Source organism: Ogataea angusta (assembly GCF_019207475.1).
Source record: "Ogataea angusta isolate 61-244 chromosome Unknown 61-244_NODE_4_length_877678_cov_91.023368, whole genome shotgun sequence".
NCBI classification, from domain to species: domain Eukaryota; kingdom Fungi; phylum Ascomycota; class Pichiomycetes; order Pichiales; family Pichiaceae; genus Ogataea; species Ogataea angusta.
In genome coordinates this window covers 484,714-502,633 of record NW_025065218.1, presented here as the reverse complement: position 1 = coordinate 502,633, position 17,920 = coordinate 484,714, and the positions used below count along the sequence as shown (strand labels likewise).

Sequence of the window (17,920 nt, the reverse complement as noted above, 5' to 3'; positions counted from 1 at the left end):
GTGGTGGTGATAGTTGGGAGAAACCTTACGCACTGCTTTTTGCGCCCGAACAGATAGAATGCGATTCGAACGAGGCTAGTGCAAAAGTAGCCGAGCTGAGCCGGACGAGCGAGGTTGGAGAACCATCCAGTTTCGGCTGTCCCAGGCTCATAACCAGATCCGGCTGAAAAAAACCCAAGAAAAAACAGTAAAATAAAAAATTAATTGTTTACAAAAATACACTTAACACCAACACCCTCCTCACACAAACCTAATTCCCGATAATCACACTCGCAGCACCATGGATAGCATGCTGCACCAACAGATTGCCCAGTACCCCGGTGCAGGGCCGGCACAATCCGACGTGTTTATCGACGCTACAGGAAAGCCCATGAAGTTTTATCTCTACCCGCCTCTTGACAGAAACCAGCAGCTGGTCAATCTTATCGAAAATAACGGCGGCCATGTGGTTGCCGGCGTCAGCAAGGACACCGTGATATTGTCATCGGAAGAATTCCTCATGAGCGAGGATCTCAAGCGATTCCACGTTTACAGATACGAATTTGTGCAAAAATCGATTACTCACGGCATCCAGAATTTGTCAGATTACGAAATCAACAACCCGGCGGAGCCCTCAGCGCCCAGTCCATTGACCAATATCAGCAGTCCTGCCACAATGAGATACTTCACTCAGGAGGAGGACAACGTGTTGTTTGAGGAAATCAGAAAACGGCCGTGGATGGGCTACAAGGGCCACCAAATCTACAAGGATATTGCCGAGTTGGACTTCTTCAAGGAAAGAAACCGTAGTGCTGCGTCCTTGAGAGAGCGGATCCGTACGCTGAAATACGACATTGAGTATGTTTACAAGGCTGGACCGAACAAGGAGCTGCTGAGAGACGCCAATGGTAATTATATTCGTGACTACGATATCAAGAAGAAAACCACCAATTTTTCGGCTTGGGAGGATTTCGAGATGTGCAGGACTATCTACATGAAGCTAAGACCGACGACAGACGAAAAGGGCTTTGAGATTATCAATTTTCCGACCGGATTCTTCGACAATTACGCCAGTTCTCACCCTAGACATACCTCCGAGTCCTGGAGACAGAGATACAAAAACTTTTTGAGTCTTTTTGGTATTGCCAACTATCTCAAGTACTGTATTATGCAGATAAGACAGGACAAGGAGCCCCAGCCAGCAAATTCTGCGAACAAGGACTGGCTGAACGCGAGAAAACACCTGAAAAGGGCTTCTGGTCCAAAGTTATATTTCCCCAACATACCCGAAGGAAATGAGTTTTTGGACGCCAACCTGGAGACAATGGAGGCGTCGGACCTTGTGGAGCCGGAATTTGTGCCCACTCCGCGGCCAGAAAACCAGTTTTTGCGCCCTACGCCGCAGGAGCAGATTGAGCAGTCGATCGCCATGGCAGCGCAGCAGGCCAGCCAGGATCTGGTCACGGCATTCAAGAACTTTAGGCAAGAGGAGCCGGACGGGCCTCCGGCTAAAAGAACGAAACGCGACCAGCAGAGCAGCTCTGCAAACATCGACCCGGCGATCGAGGGCATGCAGCAGCCTTTGGAGTTTGTCGACGAGCCTACGACGTACTTCTCGGATCCACGCTTTGCGCTGTCGTTAAAGAACGAGGGTCCGCCGATAGATCTTGCCGACGTGCTCCCACGCAAAGAGTCGTTTTTAGAGCAGCTCGAAAAGACCCTTGATCCGCAGGTCACAGTCACGACGAAAACGCTATTTTCTCAATTGGCAAGCCTGGGTATCAAGGAGTACTACGTCATCTTCCTCTTCCACAGATGCAACTCCAGACGCAATCTCGTTCTTGATTGTATCAGGAACTATCTCGACACTGAAGGCAAAGAGCTGCTTGTTCAAAAACCCGGTGTCTGGTCCAACAAGGCATTGGATTGGTTGGGCAAAAACGACAGCCATCTCAACTCGCTGCTGGAGTCGTACCACGGGGAACACGACTACAAGACGCAGCTAGAGAATATGCGCAAGATAAAGCAGTGATTATTTGCTACTATGTATTTGAGTTTGTGAATTATACTTTCCGTTCGTCCTCGTCTAGGTCGACGACCGCGTCCCATTGGTCAGCGTCGTCAGATTTAGAATCCAGTTGTTTATATTTAGACTTGGTCTTCCTTTTGGCCCGCTCTTTCACCATCTTCTTGCGCAGAGCCACAATTGCAGCCCGACTGTTCTCGCCGTTGCGCATTTCGTCGATTTTGGCTGCCAGCAGCTCGCGCGCAATTTTACGGTTCTGCTCGCGCGACCGCGTGGCCTGAGACGTGACCACCAACCCCGTGGGAATGTGTGTTAGTTGCACTTTGGAGTTGGTCTTGTTGATTTTTTGGCCGCCCTTGCCGGAACCGCCCTTTATGAATTTCTCTGCAATCTCGTCCTCGCTGAGCTTTGGCCGCGGCGGCAGCTTGTTCGCTCGAGGTATTTTCGTCGCCAGCTGCCGCGCGGCCTGGACACACTGACAGAATGGTCTGAACATATTTATGAAAAATGCACCAGCCACCAGACTTCGCCACAGCGAGCTGAAAAATTATTTGAAGAAATCATCGAACACTAATCTTTCTCCATGTCCCGCCATTTCCACACGACTGCGCTAGTAGCAGCCAGAAAGCGGATCCCGCCTACCGTCAAGCTGAGACCGCCTATTCTGCCGACCATCAATAACATCACTGTAAAGGAAGATCATCCGCTGTGGCAGTTTTTCCACGACAAAAAGTTCGTCAGAGACCAGTCAGAAGTCGCCTTTACCGGCAGGGCCTGGTCTGTGCAGGAGCTCAGACGGAAGTCGTGGGAAGATTTGCATGGTCTCTGGCACGTCTGCTTGAAAGAGCGCAATAAATTGGAGAGAGAGATCCACATCTTCCGCCAGCAGGGAGACAACCCGGTGGGCGGCGATTACCAGAAGTTAAACGAGGAAATTCACAAGTCCATGTGGAGAATCAAGCAGGTGCTGACGGAGCGCGATCATGCGCTCAAAAACGCCCAGAATGAGTTTAAAGTCAACGGAGACCAGTATTTGCAGGAGTTCAGAGAAAAGTACCTTACGGCGGAAAATGTCGAGACAGACGAATGGTACGACAAGCTGGAAAGATTGCAGCAGGCAATTTTCGGCATTCCCGAGCTTTTGGACGCGGATTTCAAGGTTGATCTCAGATTTGTCGAAGGTGTCAAGTATATTGGTCAGCTCAAGTTCGACAGGTTTGCCGAGCAAATCGGCCGCACAGAGCTGGCGCCCCTAAGAGATGTGGCTGAGCTGTACACTCTGTTTGAAGAGAGCGCGAGCGCAGAAGGTGTGGCGGAAGCATGTGCCAAGATCGAGGAGTATAGAGAGAACGACATTGTGATTCCTGCCTCCAAAGAGGTCCAAGTGGTCCAGGGCTTTGTGGAGGACAAGCTGGAGTCGCTTGAGGCTGAGTAGATGTACATAGTTAGAATTCATATCTCTATATGCTGTATCTGTGTGAGGATCTCGGAGAGCTTGGAAGCCAGAGCTTCCCATTTGCGCTTGCTCTCCTCGATCTGCGTCCTGAAATTGTCGCACTCAGCAATCTTGGCGTCTATCTGGGCCGTCAGCTGCTGGAAACTCTGCTGGAATGAGGCGCTGCTGAGCTGGAACTCGTACACGTTATTTCTGACCTCGCGACCATTTTTCACGATCGACGCAGCGTCGATCTCGTCGCCAAAAAGCGTCTCTATCTCTTCTCTGGTCAGGGTGATAGTGCGCGAGCGACGCAGATACCGCTGGACAACAGAGTTGATTTTGCGACGGTTCTTCAGCAGCTCCTTGGCATTTTCGATTTTCTTCGTGAGCTGCTTGCTTTCCTCCACTTCTTTGTCGATGTACGCAAGCAGCTTGGCGTTGATGGACGTTTCCATCGCCTCGGCGTCCTTGCTTGCATTTGTGTACTTGAGCGAGTCCACCATGAGGTTCAGGTTCGTCCTGAACCGCGCCAGATCCAGCTCGGCCTGTGCTTTGCTCAGCTCTTCGGAGTCCACAGAAACCAGTCTGTTCTCGCGAGCAGCAGTAAGATACCCAAGTAGCCTGCTCTTGAGCTTCACATAGGTGTCGATCTCCAAGTCGAGCACGCGCCGCCTGTTTTTCATTGCAATCTGCTGCTCATACAACGCAGACATGATGATCTTTGTATATTCCAGTCTCAGCTAAATATTGAAAAATGCCGGGGCTTACCTAAATTTCGAGTACTTGGTCACGTGAAGGAGATCATCAAATTCATCAGTTTTATCTTCTTGCGGGACCCTCATCTGTGAGATGATGACGCACCAGGGTGGACTGCCCATGTGAGGAAGAAAGTGAACCACAGGTTTTAAAGCATACTTGTCAAGTCAGGCTTTCGTGCGGCATTGATATGACTATGGGATAAAGTGGTGATGAACAAAATTCAATGGGGGGTTATCGAGCTATAATCTTTTCGTCACATGATCTACATTTGGCGGCAGGGTCCACATGGAATTCATCGGTTGTCCTCACTCGAACATCTTATAGAAAAATCATTACTGATATTTCCTCTCACCCTTCTGTCGTCTGGTCATCTTTCTACGGACTGGAAAGATCAAGCAAATAAATCGCCTAATATATTAACTATAAAACAAGTTCAGTAGAATCTATTCTCAAATAATCAGAAACTGAATTCCTCGGTGTGGAGATACACCTCGCGGACGTTGCCCACTTGGGACTGCAGTCTGGCAGCCGCATTTCCAACTTGGTTCTTCAAACTTTTCGACCCAGAACAGATAATACAGTTGGTGCTACCAAGCTGGAAAGACTTCACGATATCGGCCACCACAGGCTTGTAGTTGTGGTATTCGAAGCTGGAAATGGCCAATTTCTCGTTCTCACCCGAACAGCAGTAAATGTGGATATCTACAGCGCCACTCTTCAGCAAAGCCCCATACTCCTCCTTGATGAAATCCAGCTCCTGTTCGATCCAACACACGTCGTCAGCGTGTCTCACAGTCCAGTCCAGTCGGATCTTCTGTAACGGCACAGCCGGCATGCCGATCAACTTTGCATAAGCCATGATAAATGGCAGACACGACGTGATACCGGATCCGGAGCACAGCATATAAATATTCGAGAAGCTGCGCACGTCTCGCGCAACACCGCCATAAGGTCCGTCCACTAGCACACTGAGGTCACGTGGAGATTCCAGAGACTCGTAAAGGTGTTTGGTGAACCCATCGTAGGCGCGGATGATCAGTTTGATACCATTGGGAGAAGGAATTGCAGAGAACGGATGCAGTTCTGCAACTTTTCTATCCAGCGTTCTCAGGAAAATATGCTGGCCAGGTATACACTTGATAGGGGTATCAACAAGAACCTCCATGCATTTTTGGTCGGCTGTGCCGATTCTGCGAGCTCTGGCTGCGGCACTTCTCATAAATCTGGACGGTCTCAAGTAGCCCTTGACGAACCATCTGTACAGCAGCTGAGCGCACCAAATCACAATGGTGGCCACCATGTACTTGTCGGCGTTGAGCAGGCCATAAACATGGTAAAACAAGCTGATGTAGAACCCGATCGCAAGCACCCAGTGCAACGACACAAACGCCTCGTACCAGAACCGCCGCACGATTTGGAGCGAGCCCACCCATAGTAGTGTCAAAAAGATGATTGGGGGAATTCCTGACACATAGATTGGCGTCGAGTACATTTTCTCGTGCAATCTGGCCGTTCCGCCCTCCTTAGTATTTTGCAAGTAGAAAGGAATGGTGTGGACCCAACCAAAGAACAAGCACAAGATGGATGCAGTCTGATGGTACTTGTTGAGCTTTTCGTGCGAAATGCCTGTCAGAGAGCCGACGACGTTGGTTTTTCCCGACATTATAAATATAAATGGGACAAAGGCCAGCGACACAAAGCCAGCACGAACTCCCAGCGGTGGCGAGCCAAAACCCAAACAGGCGCGGTAGTAAGGGTGGGGAACAAAGCACCAGAGCAAGCTGTAAAGGGTGACGACACCGATCAACAATAAACTGCCCACAGAGGACGGCAGACCGAAAAGGTGGCAGATCTTGGAGGGTAGCTGACGATAGACAATGAATCGGCTGTAGGCGGTCAATTTCTCCATGACACGTGCAGGTCCACCTCTCACACGGTCCACGTCGTAATTGGAAAAAACATAGTGTTTTATTGTGCCCGCAAACACGAGTCCGGCCAGCAGATAGGTGACGTACTTGCCGTACTCTGCCATATCTGCCCATGGAGTAGCTGCCTGGGACATCATTTTCAGCATCGAATAATGCTCTGTGCCCATATCGGCTAGACAGTGCACACCATCGTACACTTCCAAATCTCTGGCAACCATTAGACAGAGGAAAGGGCGAGGAGATGCATTTTATATACTCGAGACGTAATTTGCTCGTTTTACCCTAAAAAAATATAATGCAAAGTGCACAGCCTGAGCAAATTAATTAAGCGAAAAATGCAACGCTCCAGGGCCCTAGATAATGCCGCAAAACAGTGTTTCTGACGGTTCGGGAAGGTGAATCGAATGCGGAGACGGGAATTTCGACGCGGCTGGCCTTCAGGATGCACAGTTCCGCGGCCTCGTTGTCCCCCAGCTCAGAATACATGGTAGCAAGATTTTGGTAGCCGACTTTGGCGATCTTTGCGCTGTTTGCATTGTCTCGGGAGAACAAGTCTGCCTGGCATGCTGATTCTTTGGCAAACTCTAGCGCAGGTCCGTGCTGTCCCTTGTACCATAGTATTTCGCTGAGTTGCAGCTTGAGGAGCGGGATTTTGTCTGACTTGATGTTTTTAGCGTCTGGCTGCGACCTCTTCGCGAGTGCGCGCGACTCGTTTTCAAGATTTGTCAGCAGCGACAGCAGCAGCTTAAATGATTTGTTCATGTAGGTCGGTTCGCGCGTCGAAGCGTACAGAACGCACAGCTCGATGATTGAGGAAACTAGTTGCGTTGAGCAAGTTTCTGTAGGTGGAACCTCGTCTGGTTCTGGCGAATGAGAGAACTCGTGTTTCTGCATCACTTGAATGGCCTCATTGAGCAGATTTACAGCCGTATCCATACGCTGGTTCTCTTTCTCTACGTCTGCAAGGTAGCGTAGACCCAGATTTCGGAGCGAGTACGCCCCAACTTCTCTTTGTGCTTTGCGTCCGTATACATTCTGTATTTCGAGCGCATAACGGATGCAATCCACGGCCCGGTCCCGGCTCTTGGAGCCCAGCGTCAGGGCATAACGTAGAACGAGATCGCTATAGCTTGAGATGTACGAAATATCTTTTTGTTGTGAATGCCTGTCGAGTTGCTTGTAGCCAAGCAGCTCGTCTTCTCCTAACCCATTTGCCTTGCTGACGAGCTTCAGAGCGTTAGTGTAGTGCTGGTTGGCCTTTTTCGGATCGTTCACGATCATCTCGTTGGCAAGGCCGTTCTTAAACTCGCTATTAGCCCGAAAACCAAAGTCCCATGATATGGTCTCGAGCTCGTTCATGTACATGTTGGTGAGCACGAAAAGCATGGAATTGAATGCCAGGTTGAGGCCAGCTGCGATTCCGCCCAGATACAGCAGCCGCACGGCGAGCGACGGCGAGTCCGAATTCTTCATCGCGTGACGGAAATGCTTGATGTTTGCCCCAACGTTCCAGTAGGAAATGGGTCGTCTGGGCTTGACGGCTGCGAAAAGCAGTCTGGGACGAGATCTAAACATAGTGGGGTAAAAATATACAGGGCACAGCCAGACTATTATATAAATTAGATTATTTTCTCCAGCAGACGCAGAAGCGTAGCTTTTGCTTGTGCAAGCTCGGATGCCATTTCTGGCGACGTGACGAGCACGATGTCGACGCCGGTCTCTGCCCCGATGACGTTGATGCCGAAATACGGGCCGGTTAGCCCCAACGGCTGTGCAAAGGTGAGGCGCAGCAGTTTGACAGGCGAGGTACTGGAGACAGTGCCAAGGTTGGAGATCTCCATCGTGGTAGTGCGCGGCGAGTTCAGCCTCGATTCCAAATAATCACGAGGACTGAAATGTTTCAGCATCCCGATCGGCTTCATGCAGGTGGGGAGGTACTGGCTGAGCTGATCTTGCACCGCCACTGCGAGCGGCCAGTTACACTCGTCTGCCACCACGCCGTAGTCCGCCGCCGGACACAGCTTGACATTGACCTCGGCCATAAACAGGCCAAGCTCGGGCGGGCCTGGCTTTGCAAACATGTATCGCCTCAGATCCACCGGAATGGAGGTGTCCGTGTATTTGTCCCCCACGACTGGCAGCAATGACACATGCATCAGCATGGTGAGCAGCGCAGTGAATTTTACGCCGTGACTGCGAGCCAAGGAAACAAGCCGCGCCACCTGTTCCTGTGACAGCTGTACGAGCTCGAACACATCATTTGACACACCTGGCTCGCACGCAAGGTCCGTTCGTTCAAACAGGTCCATAACCAAGGGGAGTTTCGATAAAGGCTGGAGCAACCGCTTGAGCCACCTGGGCGCAAACTCGTTAAACACCATGCACGCAGAAAATGCCATAGACGGCTGGTAATCCACAAATGCCATCTGTTCGGGGTTGGTTGCCGGAAGAACATCGTGCGAACGTTCGAATAGCGGCGCAGCAGCATCGACAACGTCCTTTTCAGCCAGTGTCTCGGCCAGCGCGTCCCGCAGCAGTATGTGGAAGTTTTTGCCCGAAGTTCCATCCAACAGCAGGTGCTCGTAGTAAAAGATCAGGCGATTTTTGCCCACGAGAACGAGCCTCCACAACGGAGACTGAACGTTGAGGCTGAAATAGCGGTTGTTGAGCTCTCTAATGAGGTCCAGCAGGTCGCAATCGTCGCGGACCTCCAGCACGTCGTCCATTGTGTAGCCGTCTAGCGGCCCGATCTCCCAGCGGCCCCCGTTCGCAAACACTTGCAACGACAGCTGCGAATACCGCAGAACAAGCTTGCGCAGAGCGCTCCACAGCAGCTCTCGCGTGAGGTCCACCGAGTAGACGCCTGCGACCTGGCAGCACGAGTAACAGCGGGCCTCATTTCGTAGACGATACAGGTCTTCCAAATACGAGATCGGCCGAGACATGGAAAATAATAATTTATTCAAGGCGTTTTTAAACCGTGAAGACCGTTGTATTTCACAGGCTGCGGCTCGGCCCACTTTTGCAAAACCGAGTCATCGGTAATTTTATAGACTTCAACACCAAGCGGTCTGCAGCACTCGGTCATGTCCACGCCCGCACCATCTTCAGACTCACCCCAGTCCCATTGCGACAGATCGCCGCCGGGACAGGTCGACAGAGCACAGAGCAGATCTGTCTCTGCGAAAAATTCAAAGTAGTCACCTTTCTTCGCAGGACAGGTCTCCATGAAATATTGGTCGTGCTCGTTCAGCCCGGTGAGTTGGAACACGTTCAGGACATCGTGGACGTCAAACTCTGTCAGTCCGTAAGGCAGAACCGCGCGTGTCAAGTTTGAATGGCAGTGGAAATCGTTATCTTCCCCGGATAATAACTTATCGACGTATGGGTCGCAGCGGGTGCCAAGCAGATCGTGGCATCTTCCACCCCACTCATCCTGACCATACGCAATCGAATCACCCGTGATGGTGCAAAGTGGTCTCAAGTATGGCAAATTCGACCACAGACGGTCGTACACAGAAACGTGCGCAGAATGCAACTGTCTGGTACGAGAAGCCCACAATCTCTCTCTTGGATTGTTGGCGTTCCATATGTTGAGGTCGCCCACTTGCGGGCCCTCCAAGGCCACGATCCGGCACACGTGTCCCTTGGGAACTTTCCAGGCACGGCCCGAGCGAACAGGAACAGTGACATTCTCAATGAGCTCGCGTTTGCCAGCTTCGTGCGTGGCGGCAATCGCATCATACAGCTCTCTGTTGGCATACAGCGGAGAGTCCTTGCTGGTAGGAAGGTATGCAGCTTTAGGTTTCGGCAAGTTTCTGATAGTCTTGTCAGGAGCTTGCGACGACATGCTGAGTCGGTGAATGTTTTATCAACGTTGAAACGAAACTAGCAAATAGCCGACACCTAACACCACACTCCACACCGAAACTTGACACCGGATGCGCTTTCGTTGGACTTTTAGTAAACCTCCCGAGCAAGCCCGTGAGAAGTATAAGACGGGTCTTGCGTGCTGAGCGAGGCTGTCCGTTGTTCTTTCTTGAAACAAAGCAGATTCCCCACCTTGGCCAGCTGCGATCCAACAATTAATTATAGATCTGCCCCACGTTCCACCCCAATTCCTGCCCCTTACGTCAGCAAAGATCCTGTGCTCCCAATCAGCTCTATCCACCCAAACCGCGCAGCTTTCACATGCTGTTGCTAGATCCCCCGTGGCCTTTGTTGGACTGGACAGGGGGCTGCTTATAAGAAGATTGTTGTCCTGTTTCACCCGCCAATGATAGTTATCTACTTTGCCGAGGACATGGTCCTCTATGCTACCTACGCTTTTGTTGGTGCAGCTGTTGCGAGTGCGCTGCTCTCCATCTACAGCAAGAAGTTCAGAGTCGTGGTGCAGTTCTGCTACCACTGTTTTGTCAAACCGTTCACCCCATCGTCGAAAATCGCCAGGAGCACCGGCGCTCAGCAGCAGGCGCTCGAGTCGTTCTACCAGGCCCAGGCCAAGATCTACGACATGACCAGGTCAACCCTTCTCCAGGGAAGAGAAACCTCCTTAAAGTGGGCAGCCAGTCACCTTTCGAAGACCTCCGATCTTGTGTGGATCGACGTAGGTGGTGGCACAGGCTACAACGTGGAGCACATGAATTCCGTTTTGCCGTTGAGAAAACACTTCAAAGCCGTCTACGTGGTTGACCTATCGCCGTCTTTGCTTGAAGTTGCACAACAGCGTTTTGAGGCCAAAGGGTGGAAAAATGTCCACTGTGTGCTGGCCGACGCGTGCAACTTCTCTGTTGCCAACCTGCCTGCAGACCTGATCACGTTTTCGTACTCGTTGTCGATGATTCCAACTTTCCACTGTGCCGTGGATCATGTTGCTTCCATGCTGCACAAGAACGGAGTGGTCTGCTGTGTGGACTTCGGGGTCCAAACAATTGCCACCTCGGTAGCCAGAGTCAACACCCTTGGAGGAATGACAAACAGACACAGCCCATGGGTTTTCCGCACGTTCTGGCGCACGTGGTTTGAGGCAGACAGGGTGTTTTTGGACCCGGCCAGAAGAGACTATCTTGAGTACAAATTCGGAACACTCAAGTCACTCAACCTGTACAACAAGAAATTGGGCAATATCCCATATTACATCTGGCTCGGCTGCGACAAAGACCGTTCGCCGGCCCTGCTGCATAGGATCAACGCTCTAGCTACCGAGTCTCCGTACCTGGCTCCCCAGGATGAGTCGGTAGAAATTGCCAGGAGCAAGGGCCACGAAGCCGCTCTTGAGTCGCAGGCCAAAAACCTGCCTTATCCTTCCATATACTATCAGAACGACGCCTACAGGGTCTACTACGACGAGCTGAGACCAGAATATGCGCAGTTCAGCGACCAGTACATTTATGCATTTACCTGGGAGGACCCAAGAGAGGATGCCAGAATCCTCAAGCTCTCGTCCAAGGACACTGTTCTGGCCATCACTTCGGCCGGCGACAATATATTGGCGTATGCTGCTTTGCCTGACCCGCCGCGACGTATCCACGGGGTTGATCTCAACCCCTGCCAGGGCCATTTGATGGAGCTGAAGCTTGCAGCTTTCAAGTCTCTGAAAAGGGAGGAGGTTTGGAAGATGTTTGGGCTGGGCAAGATCGAGGGGTTCCGTGAGCTGCTGGTCACCAAAATGGCCCCGCACATGTCTTCCAATGCGTTCCAGTACTGGTATGCCAACGGCGAGAAAACGTTTGACGTGAACGGCCGCGGCCTGTACGATACAGGGTTCTCAAAATGGGCCCTGAGAATGGCACGCTACGTGTTCAAGATCTGCGGCGTAACGTCCGAGGTGGAAGATCTGTGTGCGGCCACAACGATTGAAGAGCAAAAACGCATTTGGGACGAAGATATCAAGCCTACGCTGTTCAACCCGATCGTCTCGAAGCTGCTGGTTGGAAACCCGATTTTTCTGTGGAAGGCGCTCGGTGTGCCGGCCAACCAGGCCGCCATGATGGGTCCGTCTGTGGTGAAGTACGTGACTGACACGCTGGACCCTGTAGTTTCCCGCTCTCTCATCTCCAGCGACAACTATTTCTACTACCTGGCTCTCATGGGCAGATACTCGGAGCAAAACTGTCCAGACTACCTGACTCGGTCTGCGTACAAAACATTCTCAGCCAAGAACTCGCCATTGGACAACATCCGTCTTCACACAGACTATTTGAACGACGTCTTCGCTAGATTGACAAAAAAGTCTCTGACGGTTGCTGTGATCATGGACCATATGGACTGGTTCGACCCGGTCGGAACAGAAGCGGAAGAGGAGATCGCCGCGCTGGATGAGGCCCTGGCGCCCGGTGGCCGTGTCTTGCTGCGATCTGCCTCCACGCAGCCATGGTACATAAAAAACTTCGAGAACAGAGGCTACATCTGCGAAGCGGCTGCCATGCGCGAGTCGGGACTCAGCATCGACAGAATCAACATGTACGCGTCCACGTGGCTGTGCATCAAGCCAGCCAAGCGGCACATGAGCACGATCAGGATCTGAAAATAAATAGACGCAGTAGAGTAATTATTTGCACGTGGTGAATCCGATTTTGGCTACCGAAAATTGAGCCACAAGTAGCATAAGTATTAGGGCCTTGCCATGCCTGCTGCTTAATGAAGTTTACCACTGTCGCGGCTTTTCTCTCGCTTATCCCCGCCAGCTTTGCTGCCAACTCCGTTTTCATCGGCCACGACGAGTACATCAACTATGGGCTGTCTGGCTACGGTTTCGTCCCCGGTGACGCTGTTGACAAGTACAAGGACACCATCTCGTTCGGGTCGTCTATCTCGCTGCACAAGCCATCGTTGTCGGTCTCCAAAGGCGTGTACAGCTTTGTCACGTACAATCTGCCAGACAGAGGCTGGAACACCAATGGCACGCTAAACTATGCTCCTAGAATCCACAAGTACGGTGTCACCTTCACCCCGAAAAATAGCTCCGACTCTGCCAATTTGGTTTGGAACTACCAGGACACCATTCTGCTCAAAGACTTCAACGGCCAGCTCATGACGGGACTCGACTGCAACACCACCTTGCACCAAAACGGCCACACGCTGCCGGCTACCCAATTTGTTGGAGACGGTTTTGGCGGCGGCCTAAACACGAACTCTACCACTACGCGGGTCTGTCTGGACCCTGAGGCTCTGAGAATTGTCAAGAATGACATTTCCAACGGGTTCTGGATCACGGACGAGTACGGACCTGGAATTTTCAAATTTGACTCCAACGGCACTCTGATCGATTACACCCTCCCGCCAGACGCCATCATCCCTTTCAGAAATGACACAGTGTCTTTCAGCGCCAACTCGCCTCCGCTGTATGAGGATTACGACCTTGGCGACCCAGACTCTGGCCGTGGTAACAACCAGGGCTTCGAAGGGGCCGCCGTGTCACCTGACGGAAAGCACGTGTACGCCTTGCTCCAGTCTGCAGCCATTCAAGAGGGTGGCTCCGAGAAGTACACGAGCGAGTATGTGCGGATGGTCAAGTACGACGTTTCTGGCTCTTCTCCTTTGTTGGAGGCAGAATACGTGCTTAGACTGCCTACCTACGAGGACCCTGAAAAAGAAGCCGCAAAGAATCCTCGCGTTGCTGCGCAGTCTGAGCTCGTGTACCTGAGTGACGAAATTTTTATGGTTCTGGCCAGAGACAGCGGGCGCGGAAGAGCACAGGACAACACCACGTCAATCTACAGACATGCAGACCTGTACTCCATTGCCAACGCAACGAACATTGCCGGCAAGTATGACAACATGGGAGACAAGATCGCCTCAAAGAAAGGCAAACTAGAAGACGGAATCACAACTGCTACCTACTACTCATTCCTTGATTACAACAATCAAACCGAGCTGAGCAAATTTGGACTGCACAACGGCGGCAACGACGACTCCATGCTGCTGAATGAGAAGTGGGAAGGAATCACTCTCATTCCAGTGGAGTGCACTACCGACGAATACTTCCTGCTAACAGTATCCGATGACGACTTTATTACGCAAAACGGTTTCATGAATTTTGGAAAGTTTCCGTACTCTGACTTGTCTGGGGCCAATCTCGACAACCAGGCTCTCGTGTTCCACGTCAAGCTACCGGCTCTCACCCACGAGAACACGTGCACTGCCCTGAGCTCGCAGCCGGCAAACTCCACAAACGGAGCTGCTACATCCAGTGCCGTGCAAGCCTTGCTCGAGACCCGGACAACCACGGCACACGGGTCTACATCTTTGGCAGTGTCAATTGCGAGCGATGCGGGAAGTGGCCTGAGATTTAGTGCTTTTGGCCTACTGCCGCTCGTGCTTGCCCTGCTGTAGTTTATATAGCTGCTACCAAAACATTCTAGATTAGGGTACGAGGGTTGAATCATCAATCACGTGACACAATATATTATAGGAAAAATATTTGCATTTTTTTTCACCAAGGAAATAGTCTGCCCTCAGTGCTTAAATTGATTATTCCAACCAAGATGTCCACCGAATCTGCCCTTTCATACGCTGCCATCATCCTTGCTGACTCTGATGTCGAAATCAACCCTGAAAACCTTCTGAAACTGACCTCTGGTGCCAACATCGAGATCGACAACATCTGGGCTTCCATCTACGCTAAGGCTCTTGATGGCCAGGACTTGAAGTCTCTCTTGACCAACTTCAACATCAGCGCCGCTCCTGCTGCTGCTGCTGCTCCAGGTGCTACTAGTGGTGGTGCCGCTGACGCTGCTGCTGAGGAGGAGAAGGAGGCCTCTGCTGCTGAGGAAGAGGAAGACGACGACATGGGATTCGGTTTGTTTGACTAAGTATAGATAATAAACTGATTAGTGTTGAACTGCAAATAAAAATCGTATGGGGATTCTTGTTGTCTACACGAATTACAATGTAATACCTTACTTCTTCAATTAACCTATTTCTTCTTCTCAGCCTCAGCCTCAGCCTTGTCCTTGGCTCTCTTCTCTTTGATACCCTTGTATTTCTTCTCGGATCTGGCCAGTCTCAGAGTTCTGAATGCGGTCTGCTCAGGCACAACAACAGCTCTTGGCTCGGTCTCAGCAGCTGGTTGCTCAACAGGGAAGGTGGCACCGATAGAAACTTGCTCACCAGAAGGCTTGGTGTTCTTGTCAAAGATGATCAAGGAGTCCTTGTATTTCTGGAGTCTAGCGACGTTAGTCTCGAAAATCTCGGTGGATCTGTTCACTCTTCTGTGGTCAACGGAAATTCCAATGGTTCTGGCGTATTTAGGAGTCAATCCAACGGCCTTCAACTCAGCAAGAGAGAATCCCTTTCCGGCTCTGACTTTTCTGTTGTATCTGATGGTTGGGCATCTCACAGTTGGTCTAAGAGAGTCGATTGGCTTTGGGGCCAATTTGGCAGCCTTGGCAGCTCTGGCTTGTCTTCTTGACACCTTCTTGCCGGCCTGGTCCAAGTGGACTCTGACTCTTTCCTGCCAGTGCTTTCTGAAGTGGTTCTTAAGGATTGGGAGGTTCTTTGCGATAGCCATTTGTGATTAACCTTAAGATTATTTTTTGCTTCACAGGAAAATTTTCAATTTTTAAAAATTCGCACCGGCACGTACGACCAGAGGAAAGAAAAAGCAGTCACAATCTCAAAAACACAAACCCCGTGTAAGGGTGCCTAAAATTTTTCACACACAAAAGTTAGCGAAATAATTAGTTATTCATTCAACATTATCACCATGTCTACCCAGCCTACCAAGTCCGTTCAGGTAAGTCAAATAACATCCAATCCATGATCTTGCTAACAACCTAGACCTTTGGTAAGAAGAAGAACGCAACTGCTGTGGCCCACGTCAAATCTGGAAAGGGTCTGATCAAGGTCAACGGTGTTCCAATCACCCTTGTGGAACCAGAAATCCTCAGACACAAAGTTTACGAGCCTCTGCTTATTGTCGGTCTTGACAAGTTTGCCGGCTTGGACATCAGAATCAAGGTCACCGGTGGTGGTCACGTTTCCCAGGTTTACGCTATTAGACAGGCCATTGCTAAAGGTTTGATTGCCTACACAGCCAAGTACGTCGACGAGTCAAGCAAGAACGAGCTGAAGAAGATTTTCACCTCTTACGACAGAACCCTGTTGATTGCTGACGCTAGAAGAATGGAGCCAAAGAAGTTCGGTGGTCGTGGTGCAAGAGCCAGATTCCAGAAATCCTACCGTTAATCGGATTTATGTGGTAATAAAGAAAGAACTAGTGACTGTAAAAGATGAAATCAGTAACTGTAAGCCTACTTTAAATCGGTTGACCCACCCCCCACCTTTTTTTATTATGTCCTGTGCTCTTCTATTTCCTGTCACCCTAATTAATTATTTTTCATATTAATTATTTCACCTTTTCTTATGTCGTACGCCCTTTCCCCCTCCCACAGACAACTGGTCGAAGGCCACTTGAAGGATGTTGATCCTGAAGTCGCCTCTATTATCCAGGACGAGATCGAGAGACAAAGACACTCTATTGTTTTGATTGCCTCAGAGAACTTCACTTCTACCGCTGTTTTCGACGCCTTGGGATCTCCAATGAGCAACAAGTACTCAGAGGGTTACCCAGGTGCCAGATACTACGGAGGAAATGAGCACATCGACAGAATGGAGCTTTTGTGTCAGGCCAGAGCTTTGAAGGCTTTCAACTTGGATGCAGACAAATGGGGTGTCAACGTGCAGGCTCTTTCTGGCTCGCCAGCCAACTTGCAAGTCTACCAGGCTATTATGAAGCCTCACGAGAGATTGATGGGACTGGATCTGCCTCACGGAGGTCATCTGTCGCACGGTTATCAAACCGACACTAGAAAGATCTCTGCTGTTTCCACCTACTTTGAGACCATGCCATACAGAGTCAATTTGGAGACAGGAATCATCGACTACGACATGCTGGAGAAGACCGCCGTTTTGTACAGACCAAAAGTTCTGGTTGCAGGAACCTCTGCCTACTGTAGGCTGATTGACTACAAGAGAATGAGAGAGATCGCCGACAAGGTTGGAGCCTACCTGGTTGTGGACATGGCTCACATTTCTGGTCTGATTGCTGCTGGTGTGATTCCATCGCCTTTTGAGTACGCCGACATTGTGACCACCACCACCCACAAGTCTCTGAGAGGACCTAGAGGTGCCATGATCTTCTTCAGAAAGGGTGTCAGATCGGTGAACCCAAAGACCGGAAAGGAAATCTACTACGACCTGGAAAACCCGATTAACTTTTCGGTCTTCCCTGGTCACCAGGGTGGTCCTCACAACCACACCATCTCGGCTTTGGCCACTGCTTTAAAACAAGCTGCCACTCCAGAGTACAAGGAGTACCAGCAGCAGGTTTTGAAGAACGCCAAAACTCTGGAGACTGAGTTCAAAAGACTTGGCTACAAACTTGTTTCTGACGGAACTGACTCGCACATGGTTCTCGTCAACCTGAGAGACAAGGGCATTGACGGAGCCAGAATCGAGTCTGTTTGTGAGCAGATCAACATCGCCTTGAACAAGAACTCCATTCCAGGGGACAAGTCTGCCCTGGTTCCAGGCGGTGTCAGAATCGGTGCTCCAGCCATGACCAGTAGAGGCCTTTCTGAGGAGGACTTTGTCAAAATTGTTGGATACATCGACAGAGCCATCAAGATTGCCAAAAACGTCCAAAGCAGTCTTCCTATCGAGGCCAATAAGTTGAAGGACTTCAAGGCCAAGATCGGCCAAGGCTCTGAAGAGCTCGCCGCGTTGAAACAAGAGATTTCTGACTGGGCTGGCCAGTTCCCGTTGTCTGTTTAATAATTATAGAAAAAT

At 50.6% G+C, this 17,920-nt stretch overlaps 14 protein-coding genes across 14 annotated transcripts; 7 read left to right on the top strand and 7 right to left on the bottom strand.

Moving 5' to 3' along the window:
- Nucleotides 1-280: 280 nt before the first annotated feature.
- Nucleotides 281-2,011, top strand: KL928_002274 (uncharacterized protein; the record flags this gene model as incomplete). Its single annotated transcript, XM_043202732.1, has 1 exon — nt 281-2,011. The coding sequence occupies one exon, from the start codon at nt 281-283 to the stop codon at nt 2,009-2,011; it is 1,731 nt and encodes a 576-aa protein (XP_043060479.1).
- Nucleotides 2,012-2,042: 31 nt separating this feature from the next.
- Nucleotides 2,043-2,501, bottom strand: KL928_002273 (uncharacterized protein; the record flags this gene model as incomplete). Its single annotated transcript, XM_043202731.1, has 1 exon — nt 2,043-2,501. One exon carries the CDS (start codon nt 2,499-2,501, stop codon nt 2,043-2,045), a length of 459 nt encoding a protein of 152 aa, XP_043060478.1.
- Nucleotides 2,502-2,588: 87 nt separating this feature from the next.
- On the top strand, nt 2,589-3,440 carry KL928_002272 (uncharacterized protein; the record flags this gene model as incomplete). The annotated part of the gene is made up of 1 exon (XM_043202730.1): nt 2,589-3,440. One exon carries the CDS (start codon nt 2,589-2,591, stop codon nt 3,438-3,440), a length of 852 nt encoding a protein of 283 aa, XP_043060477.1.
- A 17-nt stretch (nt 3,441-3,457) lies between these two features.
- On the bottom strand, nt 3,458-4,156 carry KL928_002271 (uncharacterized protein; the record flags this gene model as incomplete). The annotated part of the gene is made up of 1 exon (XM_043202729.1): nt 3,458-4,156. The coding sequence occupies one exon, from the start codon at nt 4,154-4,156 to the stop codon at nt 3,458-3,460; it is 699 nt and encodes a 232-aa protein (XP_043060476.1).
- Nucleotides 4,157-4,659: 503 nt separating this feature from the next.
- Nucleotides 4,660-6,348, bottom strand: KL928_002270 (uncharacterized protein; the record flags this gene model as incomplete). Its single annotated transcript, XM_043202728.1, has 1 exon — nt 4,660-6,348. One exon carries the CDS (start codon nt 6,346-6,348, stop codon nt 4,660-4,662), a length of 1,689 nt encoding a protein of 562 aa, XP_043060475.1.
- Nucleotides 6,349-6,454: 106 nt separating this feature from the next.
- Nucleotides 6,455-7,705, bottom strand: KL928_002269 (uncharacterized protein; the record flags this gene model as incomplete). The annotated part of the gene is made up of 1 exon (XM_043202726.1): nt 6,455-7,705. The coding sequence occupies one exon, from the start codon at nt 7,703-7,705 to the stop codon at nt 6,455-6,457; it is 1,251 nt and encodes a 416-aa protein (XP_043060474.1).
- Nucleotides 7,706-7,749: 44 nt separating this feature from the next.
- Nucleotides 7,750-9,075, bottom strand: KL928_002268 (uncharacterized protein; the record flags this gene model as incomplete). Its single annotated transcript, XM_043202725.1, has 1 exon — nt 7,750-9,075. One exon carries the CDS (start codon nt 9,073-9,075, stop codon nt 7,750-7,752), a length of 1,326 nt encoding a protein of 441 aa, XP_043060473.1.
- Nucleotides 9,076-9,092: 17 nt separating this feature from the next.
- KL928_002267 (uncharacterized protein) lies at nt 9,093-9,980 on the bottom strand (the record flags this gene model as incomplete). Its single annotated transcript, XM_043202724.1, has 1 exon — nt 9,093-9,980. One exon carries the CDS (start codon nt 9,978-9,980, stop codon nt 9,093-9,095), a length of 888 nt encoding a protein of 295 aa, XP_043060472.1.
- Nucleotides 9,981-10,406: 426 nt separating this feature from the next.
- On the top strand, nt 10,407-12,656 carry KL928_002266 (uncharacterized protein; the record flags this gene model as incomplete). Its single annotated transcript, XM_043202723.1, has 1 exon — nt 10,407-12,656. The coding sequence occupies one exon, from the start codon at nt 10,407-10,409 to the stop codon at nt 12,654-12,656; it is 2,250 nt and encodes a 749-aa protein (XP_043060471.1).
- A 113-nt stretch (nt 12,657-12,769) lies between these two features.
- Nucleotides 12,770-14,464, top strand: KL928_002265 (uncharacterized protein; the record flags this gene model as incomplete). Its single annotated transcript, XM_043202722.1, has 1 exon — nt 12,770-14,464. The coding sequence occupies one exon, from the start codon at nt 12,770-12,772 to the stop codon at nt 14,462-14,464; it is 1,695 nt and encodes a 564-aa protein (XP_043060470.1).
- Nucleotides 14,465-14,616: 152 nt separating this feature from the next.
- KL928_002264 (uncharacterized protein) lies at nt 14,617-14,943 on the top strand (the record flags this gene model as incomplete). Its single annotated transcript, XM_043202721.1, has 1 exon — nt 14,617-14,943. The coding sequence occupies one exon, from the start codon at nt 14,617-14,619 to the stop codon at nt 14,941-14,943; it is 327 nt and encodes a 108-aa protein (XP_043060469.1).
- Nucleotides 14,944-15,047: 104 nt separating this feature from the next.
- On the bottom strand, nt 15,048-15,641 carry KL928_002263 (uncharacterized protein; the record flags this gene model as incomplete). Its single annotated transcript, XM_043202720.1, has 1 exon — nt 15,048-15,641. One exon carries the CDS (start codon nt 15,639-15,641, stop codon nt 15,048-15,050), a length of 594 nt encoding a protein of 197 aa, XP_043060468.1.
- A 195-nt stretch (nt 15,642-15,836) lies between these two features.
- KL928_002262 (uncharacterized protein) lies at nt 15,837-16,318 on the top strand (the record flags this gene model as incomplete). Its single annotated transcript, XM_043202719.1, has 2 exons — nt 15,837-15,860; nt 15,923-16,318. 2 exons carry the CDS (start codon nt 15,837-15,839, stop codon nt 16,316-16,318), a joined length of 420 nt encoding a protein of 139 aa, XP_043060467.1.
- Nucleotides 16,319-16,495: 177 nt separating this feature from the next.
- KL928_002261 (uncharacterized protein) lies at nt 16,496-17,905 on the top strand (the record flags this gene model as incomplete). Its single annotated transcript, XM_043202718.1, has 1 exon — nt 16,496-17,905. The coding sequence occupies one exon, from the start codon at nt 16,496-16,498 to the stop codon at nt 17,903-17,905; it is 1,410 nt and encodes a 469-aa protein (XP_043060466.1).
- Nucleotides 17,906-17,920: the final 15 nt, after the last annotated feature.